The sequence below is a fragment of the Meleagris gallopavo genome, chromosome 4 (genome assembly GCF_000146605.3).
Source record: "Meleagris gallopavo isolate NT-WF06-2002-E0010 breed Aviagen turkey brand Nicholas breeding stock chromosome 4, Turkey_5.1, whole genome shotgun sequence".
In the NCBI taxonomy this organism is placed as follows: Eukaryota; Metazoa; Chordata; class Aves; order Galliformes; family Phasianidae; genus Meleagris; species Meleagris gallopavo.
In genome coordinates this window covers 14,269,096-14,280,333 of record NC_015014.2, presented here as the reverse complement: position 1 = coordinate 14,280,333, position 11,238 = coordinate 14,269,096, and the positions used below count along the sequence as shown (strand labels likewise).

Here is an 11,238-nt window from a genome sequence, read left to right as displayed (position 1 = left end):
GAACGGCGGAGAGATGCGGTGCTGGGGGGCGCCGGGAGACTCAGCCGGGGTCGCACGGGGGCCCTTGTGCGGGCACTGGGGAGCAATGATGCGGGGATGCGATGCTGGGGAGCGCTGCGGGGCACGGACGGACCTACGGGGGCGCCGGGAAGCGCCGCCGGGGGCATCGAGGAGGAGATTCGGCGCTGGGGGGCCAGAGGAGCCGTGCCGGGGGGCACCGGCGGGCAAGATGCTGGGGGCAACGCTGAGGGCAGTGCCCGCGGCAGCACCCACGAGGGGGAGGGAGGGGAGCACCCGAGGGAGGGGGGGGGCACGGCGTCCGGTGGGGTGCGTGTAGGGGTCGGGGTGCGTGGGGTTGGGAAGGAACGGCATGGGGTGGCCACCACGAGTGGGCCGGGGACGCTGGGAGGTCTGTGGCACCGGGGGCCATCATCAGATCATCAGTACTGAGGCAAAAAAGGTCACAGGAGGTGCGAGGAGGCAGAACCGAAGGACGCGGAGCCGGGGGCACTGGCTGCTGAGAACGGGGTTCAGGGGGACACGTGGCCGCCAGGGTGGGGAACGGAGCTTCGACGGGGGCAGCTGGCAGCGGGGAGCTGGGACGCAGGCAGCAGCGTGGGTAGGGGGAGCAGCAGCGAGCAGAGCCACCGCCAGGAAGCAGAACAGGCCCCTGGTGCTGATGTTGTCATCTGCGTCTCTGTTATGTGTTATTTCCAGCTGATTGGTAAAGATGGAAAGAGGGAGAGGAGGAGGAGGCGGAGGAGGAAGGAACGTGGGGGGCTCCAGCCTGCAGAGGAGCATCTATTCCCAGTCCCAGCAGCAGTACCATTACACAGCCCCCTCTCAGGGGGGCTGCATGGAGATCCAGGAGCTGGCCTCCAAGAGGGTGGACATCCAGAAAAAGCGATTTTATCTGGATGTGAAGCAGAGTTCCCGGGGCCGATTCCTGAAGATTGCAGAGGTCTGGATTGGGAGAGGCAGGCAGGACAACATCAGGAAAAGCAAGCTGACGCTCTCCCTGTCCGTGGCCGCCGAGCTGAAGGACTGCCTGGGCGATTTCATTGAACACTACGCCCACCTGGGCCTGAAAAGTGGCCACAGGCATGAGCACAGCAATGGCAAGGAGCAGCACTCGAGGCAGCGCCAGCAGCACCCGCCGCCCTCACCCTCGGGCTCTGTGGGCTCTGAAGAGCACCCTCATAGCGTCCTCAAAACAGAGTACATTGAGAGGGACAACAGAAAATATTACCTTGACCTGAAGGAGAATCAACGGGGCCGCTTCTTGCGGATCAGGCAGACAATGAGCCGGGGACCTGGCATGATTGGTTATTTTGGCCACAGCTTGGGACAGGAACAGACTATTGTCCTTCCAGCGCAAGGGATGATCGAGTTCAGGGATGCTTTGGTGCAGCTGATTGAAGAATACGGCGAGGGGGACATGGACGATCGCAGGGGTGGGGGAGATGAGCCCCCTGAGCTCCCTGAGGGCACCTCCTTCCGGGTGGACAACAAGAGGTTCTACTTTGATGTGGGATCCAACAGGTATGGCATTTTTCTGAAGGTAAGTGAAGTGAGGCCACCCTACCGTAACACCATCACAGTTCCATACAAAGCGTGGACAAGGTTTGGGGAAAATTTTATCAAGTATGAAGAAGAGATGAGGAGAATTTGCAACAGCCATAAAGAAAAAAGGATGGATGTCAGAGGGGACAGTGGTGAAGAGCAAGAGGGTCTTGAATAGAGTGCACTGAACTGGCCGTCTGGCAAAATAAAACAAAAAGCAGATATTGGTGAGAGGGACTGATCTATAGTAATTTGGAGTTGCCCCTTTTTTTTTTTTTTGTAAAGTCCTTTTCTGGTTGTCAGTACATAATGTTATGGGAGTCTGGTTATCGTGCTATATTACGCCCAAAATATCTCTGTATTTCTTAAGAAAGTACCAACCTCCCAAGTCTGTATGAGTCAGCTTCTTTGAGTGTGTAAGACTATGAAAGTATGCGTATCAGCACAACAAAGACGGCATTCTGACCTTTAAATAGTCTAGATAAGGCTTGTGTTGCACTTCAGCGTGGTGCAGAAAAAGCCATCACACTGAAATGTATCGGTTTCTGCTTATGGCAGTTTTTCTGGAATTGAACTCTGCCTGTACTCGGTAAGAAGGCTGAAGAGCTGAGCCATAGGGCACTTACTGCAAAAACTGTCTTCATGTTAATTGCTCAGACATGTATGAGGAGAGGGAGATGTTTAAAAATTGGTATCTGCTGGTTACTTTGTTTGAAATGATATTCTTTGTGGGAGAAATCTCAATAACCAGTCAGACCTTTAATACTGTGCTAGTAGAGAGCGGAAGATTTGTTCTTAATCTCATAGTTTTGTGCTAACCAAATAACCTGAGTATCCCAGAATATGAAACTGTGCTCAAGTGCTAAGCCTTCCAAATTAATGGCAACAAGTCATAATCTATTCTTCATCTCCGCATTCTGCCCACACGGGGCTGATGATTTTTTTAATGCATTCCTCAAAATTTCAAAAGCTATTTTTGTAGCCGGGGTGTTGTGGGTTCTGGCAGGAGGCTGTGCAACGGGTGTGCTGAGCCAGATGGCTGCTGTAATTGAGGTTCCAGGGTTCCCTCCCAGTTGTGAGATGAATGCGGCCACGATGTTACACACATGAGGACAACACCTGGACATTTCTCTCCTCCTGCTGTGAGGAAGACCTCTGGGGGATTTGGTGCGCTATTTGATTCATATCAAAATGCATCTCTGTCCTATTGATCTGTTACGCATTTTCAAAGCCATGGTTAAGGCTGCGTCAGATTTTCTGTCACATTGATTTTACAGATGTTATTAGTACAACATAAGACCAGTGCCCTGCCATCACCTCCTTTTCGCCCTGTCGAAGCTGGAGCTGAAATCCAGCAATTTGATGTCTGGTTACTGATTGCTAGCTTTGTGCAAAGTCCACTGGCAGCTCTGCAGCCTGAACCTTACAGTCCTTGTCAGAAGAATTCTCTGCTGGGAGGGAAAATACATAGAATTAGCAGGCCTTTGAAAGACTTTGAAAATTCTTGGTCATTTCTTAGCAAAAGGATACATATCATTCAAGGGGCTTTTTCAGCCATTGGGTGCTGGTTCCTCTCCTGAAATCATTGGGAATTTGGCTGAGCTCCAGGTACTTTAAAGAATGTGTTGCCCACCTTTAAGGTTTTTTTGAAGGATGTGTTACTCTGACTAGTCAGATATTTATAATCACTTGCATTGTATTTTGCAGAGTGGCCAAGTGTGCACGTGGACCAGATGTTTTCCAACTCAACCATTCCACTTTTTTTTAAATCTGTTCAGAAAGGTATTTATCTTCACTCTTAATCTGGACCCACCTGCACACTGCATGGCCACGCTAAATCCAAAAGCTATTGCCTGTTACGATATTAACCATAGCAAGAGAAGCTGGGGAGGCAGGGGTGGGAACTGAGAGGATAATCTGGACTTTACTTTGGGTACTAATAACAGTCAATCTGTTTTAACTTTAAAAAAAGAAAAAAAAAAGAAAAAGAAGAAAAAAAAAAAAGAGCTTGCATCAAAATCACCAAAGAATCTTTAGGAAATGTCACAGTTGTGACAGAAAGTAAGAAAGTTAATTTCACTGTTTTAGGTGATTCGCCCTTTACATAAAACTACATATAGCAGTTACAGCAAGCAAACATTTGGCTTAGTGTCACAACAACCATCCATTTCTGCGCAGATTGCTTTTTTCAGGTACTTTTTCAAGTCTGTAAGAGGTTTGCTCATTCCACCACTTGAACTGCTAGCAGACCACAATGAATCAGCTAGAGGCGTTATGGGGTACTGCTTCTAGGCTTTTGGTCACAATGTTTTAACAGGTTTGGTTAGCAAACAATTACAATAATTTCTTGTCCCAGTTGGTGTGAAACCAGAGTTTTGCAAGCAAGTCCCGGATGCACAAGTCAGCAGCTGGCTGCTGCTGCCCATTACAGTGCCTGGAGTAACAATGAACTTATCACAGATCCTAACCAACTGGAGCTATGAATGTACAACTCTTTTATGCTCGCCTTCCTGCTCCCGTGTGGCACTCCTCCCTTACGCGCTCGACATCTTCCAGTCCAAGCCCACGTCTGTGTCAGTGCATCGTAAAAGCTACCACGTTGGAATTTGCTTAGGTTAGGTGTGTGTTGTAAGTGGTCATGCATTCCTTCTGTTCCTTTGGTGTTAGTAAGGAAAATACTTGCAATGGGCAAAGTGATCGAAAAGGCTGTTTATTAATCATGTCTTTTGCTTAAAAAAAAAAAAAGATAGAGATGAGATGAGATGCAAAATGGCTTTTGTTATTGCTACTCACTTGCCATTTTGACAAAAGGGTATCTAAATGCAGCTGGCTGTATCTTAGTAAGACTGGTATCTCTGTGCGTTTAACTCATTTATTTTTTTTAAATCTTTTTCCTGAGTTAATTGGCCTTCTGATTGCATTAGTGTATTGTAAATAGCAGCCAGGAATCCATTGCTGGCTGTGCTGCAGGGCTGGTTCCAAGGGATCCACTAATGCATGTACTCTCCCCGTGTGGGATGCACCTTAGTATCCAAAACTGGATGGGATCTTCAAGTTCACAGCTGACTACCAGTGGGTAAACCACTAGCAACAGGTTTCCACGGAAATATAAAGCACTGGTGCTTGCAAATATTGTCATTGGAGGATAAAACAGACTAACTCAAAATGTAGCAATGCAAAATTGTACCAGTTAGATTTGGAAACGGGTTCATCATTATTTTTGGCAGTGCATTTTCATCTTCTGAGAGCAGCAATAATGTAGGCTGCTTGTGTGCAGAAGGGCCCGTTGCAATGCTTGGGAATGCTGTGTTCCTCATGCATTTCAAATGTTCATTCTCTATGCCCTAAAACTGCCATGTCCCTTAAACTTGAGAAAACACACAAGCTTATTTGCACTAGAAAGAACGGCCAAAAACAATTCTAGGAGGACAGGGTGAAGAGTACCAATCTGAACCTCTTTTCTCATGAGAGAATTTCCTATTAAAGTCCTCACCTCTGTTTCAAAATTGTATGGTCCAGACAGAAGTCTGTCAGTTCAATAAGAAAATCCTAATGCACTTTATATTGTGTAAATAATAGGAGCACATTTCTGCCACTGGTCTGGCAGGGGGTGCTTCAGGATTGTAATCTGAATCTGGAAGAGGTCATATCCTGCGTGCACGTGTTTGATACGGACCTGCTGTACCTTCTTGACCCAGTTCCTGGACAGGTGTGGTACAGATCCTCTGAGCTCATCAAAGCGAGACACTGAGATGTAGTGTGCAGTGCTGCTGAACAGCCTGAGCTGGTGGCAGTGCCTGCTGTGGCTCTCCGGCAGTTTAAGTCCGCTCTGAATGCTGTTGCTGAGCCTGACAAACAAGATTTTCAAGGCCACACCAAGTTCTTGTGCTTAGCTTTCCCTTCCATTGGTGCAGACGCTTATGCCATCCCTCAAGGGCTTGTTTTGAGAATAAGATGTCGTGGAGGCTTTGCCAGCTGGCCCCCACCTGCTGCGAAGAAACTGCCTTTCTTGGCAAAGGACTAGCAGAGCAGCATGCTGACAAGGGGCTGGAAGGCTTCCTGTGGCCAGGTTCCCCACATGGCACTGCGAGGAGGTGACAAAAATCACGTCTTGGGACACGCGTGGTGGGCTCCACCCTGAAAGATGCAGCTGTGGCAGTAATCTGCTCTTTGTCGTGTTTCTTGTATGTACTCAATATATAAAAATTCATATTCACATATAGGCATTGATATATTTATGTGAGTATATTGTAGCCTGTAGTAGCTCGTAACAAAATACTCTATTTATCTGAAGTACACAGTCTAAAGATGGGGCTTAAAAGGCAGTTTCTCATACTATCAGTTTGGATAAGCGCGTTATTTCACTGAGAGCACTTTGCCTGCTGCTTATCATGGCCCTTTTAAGATTTTGGCTTTTAGCACTTTCATCTCATAGGTTTTCAGCGAGGCTGCGAGGAAAACATAGGCAAGAGAAGGAAAAATCTTACTTCGAGGTGCAGTGCAGGTAAAGCAAGAGCTGCAGGTAGCAGCCAGTTACTGCCCCACGGGTCACGTTGCATTCCCACGCCTTTTTAAAATCCCTCTACTCTGCAAACCTTTATATTCATAAAATATGCCATTGTAAGGATAAAAAAAACCTGTCCTTTATTTAAAAAAATCCCAATCAATTACCAAAATCAGAGTTGGCAACCATTTTTTTTTCTGCTGAAGATGTTGTAGTCTAATGGTTACACCATTTATTTCCCAAGGCCTGTTCCGGTGACCTAAACCTGTGGGAAAGGCAGCTGGTAGTGGCTAGGAAGCCTGCTGCTCGCTTGACTTGCAGCTCTTTTATCCATGCGTATTAATTTTTCTAGCAGAAAAGAGTTTATTAACCTGTATTTTTATTGTGCAGACTTTGCACCCTATGTAAAATTAATGAATAAGCAGGTTTTAGTTCTATTGCATACTTTTTCTGTACATACGGTATATATATATACATTTTAAAGTAATTCTTAAAGAAAAGTATACCTTCAATTTAATTTTCTATGCTGTTTCCTCCAAAATTAAAATGTCCCTTATTTTTAGTGACTTAACGTATTGTGACACCTAAAATCTGCCTTCCCCCTCCTGCTCCTCCATTCCTTTTAGACAAAGGTTGCATTTGAAATACCTAGTTTATCCAGGTAAGACAGGAAGTAAAGGCTACACTGAATCCATCACAAGCTACTTGCATGTTAGTCCCCCTCATGGATGCTTTGAGCAGAAATCCTGGAAAAGATGACAGTGGCACGATTCCAGACATGGTGTTTGCTGGGCACAAGCCTGATGTGCTTGTGTAGCGGCGCTGTTGGGCTCAAGCCTCAGACCTCATCATGCTTGATAGGCACACTGGCAGAGGCCTGAAGTGGCTGCAGGCTGAAGCCGTTTTTCTTGTCTTCAGGAACGATGCTCTGCATGCATGGTGATTTTTTCTATCCATGGGGCTGTAAGGCATTGTCTCCAATCAGCAGTGGCTGTGTCACCTGTATGTTTTTCACACTACTCATAGTGATGTCTTTTGTTGACCCCACTGTTGTGTTGTTTTCATCTGGAGTTGTGAAAATGTTATTGCGTGGTTGCAAAACCAAGCAGATTTGAATAGGTGGAGAAACAAGACCTACCTGCTGTGCTTTGCTCTCTCTGATGGGCATGCAGCCCATATGGGGCTGCAGTTCTTGTGAAGCTTTGCAGTTTCTCCATCCTTGTCCAAGGTGCTCATAGCTTCTTATCTCTTGGCCTGTTGGGGCTATGCACGTACAGCAGTGGACATCTGTGATAATTCAGCCTTGTCTAAAACTGGCTGAAATCCATAGGATCACAGGAAAACACCCTGGGCTTGAGGGCATGAGGTGCTTCAGGGCTCAGGCGTTTGCAAGAGGTTGAAGCCACATCTTTCACCGCTCTGTTTTTCCCAAACCCAAAGAAGCTTTAATAGGCTGACACCAGTTTTTACACTATGATTCTGGTGCTACCAGTTGTCATCGTGCTGTAGTTGTTCTTCCTGATATTTTCTCATGCTCATGCTTGGTTCCTCACCTGTATCTCCTTCAAGTTGATGATATTTTAAAGCATCAAGATAAAATAGGATGCCAGGAATTACGGAGAGCTTGGATGGGTCCTGACATCTGCAACTTTGCTGCAGCAGCATGGCCAAAGCAGTGCATTTCCACAGCGTTCCTGTAATGAAATATGGCAGGGGAATTACTTGTAGGAATCACCAGATAGCTTTTCTTGCTGGCACTTACTGGAGAAGCTAGAGAATTCTTACGTCTTAATTTCTCACTTCTCCAACAGAGAATTTTTACATCTTAATTTCTTTAATAATGTTAAGTGGTAGGTGACATTGAATAAAAATTGTTTTTCTAGAAATGTCAAAGCATACGCTGAGGTTTCAGAACTTGGATGGCGCTTTGGCATTTCTGTGATTAATGTGATTAGATTATTCCTGCTGCATGCCAAGGCGCCGTGAAAAACATAGGCCAGCAGCCTCAGGGGCTTTGTCTTTACATTAACTTCTGGAAATCTATACACTGGTGTTACGCTCTGGCCTTTTTGTGCGTGTTGAACATGATTTGTTTTCGTACCATCTCCAGAGGTACAAACATCGGCCCAACATCAAGGTACCCAAATACCACCCCAATAAAGCTCTCGCTAATGACTTTGTAATCATTTCCCTAGTTGACAGGCTACCTCAAAATGCTTCATGAAGCACATGGGAATCACTACTCTTCAGAATGTGGGCACTGTACCTTCTTTGCAGGGATGTATATTGCCTTTTAAGTGTTTAAACCTGACCTGCGCACTACTGTCGAATGGGAAGGGGCACCAACTCCTGCATCCAAGCTCTTGATTAAAGATGTGGCTGCAAGGCTGGTCTCCTAGTCACTGTAGGGCAAGTCCCTATCACAGGTAGAAGGGCTTTGTGTCTGGCCACTTCTTAATCTTGATCATTTGCTCTGATCATTTGAGGAAAAGATATCTTCCATGTCAGTTGCTGGTTAACCTTGAGTTCCTGCACGTGTTCCCATCTGGTGGTTGTTTTCAGTGTGTTTTGTTGGCAAGAAACAGTGGGAGAAGGGGCTTGTGAATAGAGACAAATGCTTCCCACCAAGGTAGAGAAATGGAATGGCAGGAGGGGGTGGTGGGCAGCAAGGACAGGATTTTATGCCCCGGGAAATTGCAGAGCAGCAATTCCGTCTATGGTATGGTGAAGAGGTGGCACTGCCAGCATTCGAGCCCTCCTCTTTGCTCAGATCCAGCCAAGCTGGAGGTAGCCTAGGCTTGTCCAGGGGCACATGCAGAAGTTTTGGAGAGCATACAAGTGTTGGCTGCCTGTAAAGCACTGTGTGAACTTTTTATGCTACAGGAACCAGCGGGAGTGACTTCCCTGCTGGACAGCTGTTCCTGTACACTGGGGAAGAAAAGTGCGATATGGGCTGAAGGAATCTGGGAGAAAGAAAGGTTGGCCTCACTGTGAAAAGCTTTCCAAAAACATGTTCTGTGCTATCTTTGCAAAGGATTTGTACAGTTTTTAACGAGACTCTTTGCAGGTGATCATCACTGCTATAGCATTTCTGTGCCTGGAGTCCAGTGCTTATACTCTGAGGCCTGCTTTGCAGAAGCAGCCAGTGTTAGCAGCTGTTGAAAGCCATGCTTTGAACAAGTGAAGTGCTATAATAATGGCAAGTACTCCACATAATCTGTCAGCATGGAAAACTGGGCTTCCTGGTAACTTTGGCTTTATTCTGCCTATGCCTATGTTCCCCAGTGCTATGATGAGCTGTAGTCAATGATACCTCCCTACCTCTATGGAGTGCGAGAAAGTTGGGTTCATTTGGCACTGCAGTTTTTGTGATCAATACTGATGGTCTCTAAAAGAAAAGCAAGAAGATATTTTGGATGCAACATACTGGGTAGGTACATCTACGGTGTTTGGAAAGTACACATAGGTAAGGCTTGGACGACTGCAGAACGATGGATCAAAAAGAAATCCATATGCGAGAGAAGAAGAGACAGTTGTAAAAGAATTGCATATCCAATTAAAGGTCAGAATTAAAGGTTACTCTGTCCTTAATTCTGGCACTTTCTGATACTTAGTTTTCCAATATTTTTTTTTCTCTGATGTTTTGTATGAACTATACTGGTGTAATGTCTTCTTGTAAAAGATGCTGAGTTGTAAAATAATTTGTTTTTGTGATCTTGAATGGGGTCTCACAAGTTATGCGAGAACTCCATCTCAGTGTCCCCTCATGAAGGAAGGACCAAAGAAACCTAAGGGTGAGGAGAACAAGGGAATGTTTAATAGGCTGTATTGCAATGGAGTTGGCAAGGACTGTGAGAGAACATCAACAGTGGCCCCCTAGGCAAAGATTAGCAAACCAGCCCCCTTCCACACATTGGTCTTCAGCCTGGCCGGAACTCATTTAAGAATGGCTTAAAGGAAGTATCTGACAGTAAACTTAAATCTGCTGTTACAAAAGTGTCTACAAGTATGTTTCAGAGTCCACACAGCACAAAAGCATCTGTGTTTCTTCCATTTAAACAATATGAAAAAATTTGCTTTCTTAAAACCTCCAGCGATAAATATTCACAGCCTCCATAGATAAGCTATTTCAGTGGTTCACCCTGCCTACTATTGGATACCTTTCCTCCTCTCAACCTGCATTTCTCATGCTACCATCTTATGCTGTCTCTTTTAGTCTTACAAGCCATGTTCTCAAGAGGAGTTATGGAAACAGTTTGTTTCCTTTCTTGCTTGCAGCTCTTTACATAATTAAAGACTGTTGTCTGCTCTTCTAGGCATTTATAAAGCCTTCCACAAATGTTGGTTTGCAACCTTTGTCATGCTCTTGCAGATTCTTTCTCTAGGCTCTTTCTGATCTCTTTCTTGAACACAGAAAATCTAAAATGAGGAGACATACATATATTGCCATCTTACCAGCCCCAAGCAAAAGCATCACAAACAATTTAAGATTTTATGTACTTGATGTACTGGGTTTTGCAACAGCATGGTTGCTGACTCAAGCACTGCTTGAAACTGTGTCCTCTCAGCTCCTCTGTGGCTGAGCTAGGACAAAGGCAATCATTTTTCAGTCTTTGCAGAGAGGCTTTTTTCTGCTTTAACACAGAAGCTTGCATTTATCCTGACGAAACTGCATCTTATTTTTTTTCAGATTATTTCTTGACCTTGTCGAGATCAGTTTCGGTTCTCAGTGCTTACGGACCTTCCCAGGGATGTGCCATCTGCAGGCTAAATAATTATTATCCATCCTCAAATCATGTCGAAAAGAGCAGTACCCAAGGCAGGCAGGCCTCAACAGGACCTCTCTTGATATCTTCCAGCAGACTGACTGTGATACAAATTAAACAGGCTAATTGTAGAAATCATAAACTGTTTCCTCCTTTAGGCTGTTTTTTTTCCAACTGATGACTTTCTTTTTCTCCCTGTTTTTTTCTGCATAGGCTATACAGAGTCTAAACAGTAGTTTTTGCCCTTCCTTAATGGTTTTAGAAAATCAGGGCTATTAAAATACCACAGTACACATTTTCCATGAAGCCTAGCAATATAAATCTTTTTTGTACATGGTAGATTGACAGCACACTACCTAAGAACATTCATGCCTCCTCTTATTTCTGAATAGGATGTAGGAAAAA

At 45.3% G+C, this 11,238-nt stretch overlaps 1 protein-coding gene across 3 annotated transcripts in view; it reads left to right on the top strand.

The window, feature by feature from the left end:
- The first annotated feature begins 363 nt into the window (after positions 1–363).
- Positions 364–11,238, top strand: part of PURG (purine rich element binding protein G) — a 25,229-nt gene continuing 14,354 nt past the window's right edge. Inside the window, exons 1-2 of one of the 3 annotated variants that reach the window (XM_010709601.3) lie at positions 364–1,542; positions 10,758–11,238. In XM_010709601.3, coding sequence (XP_010707903.1) covers positions 731–1,542; positions 10,758–10,842 — 897 coding nt within the window. In that variant the 5' untranslated portion in view covers positions 364–730 and the 3' untranslated portion in view covers positions 10,843–11,238. Of the gene's footprint in view, positions 3,568–10,757 lie in introns of those variants that run through there. The other 2 variants (XM_003205451.4, XM_010709600.3) reach the window with 2 other exon arrangements.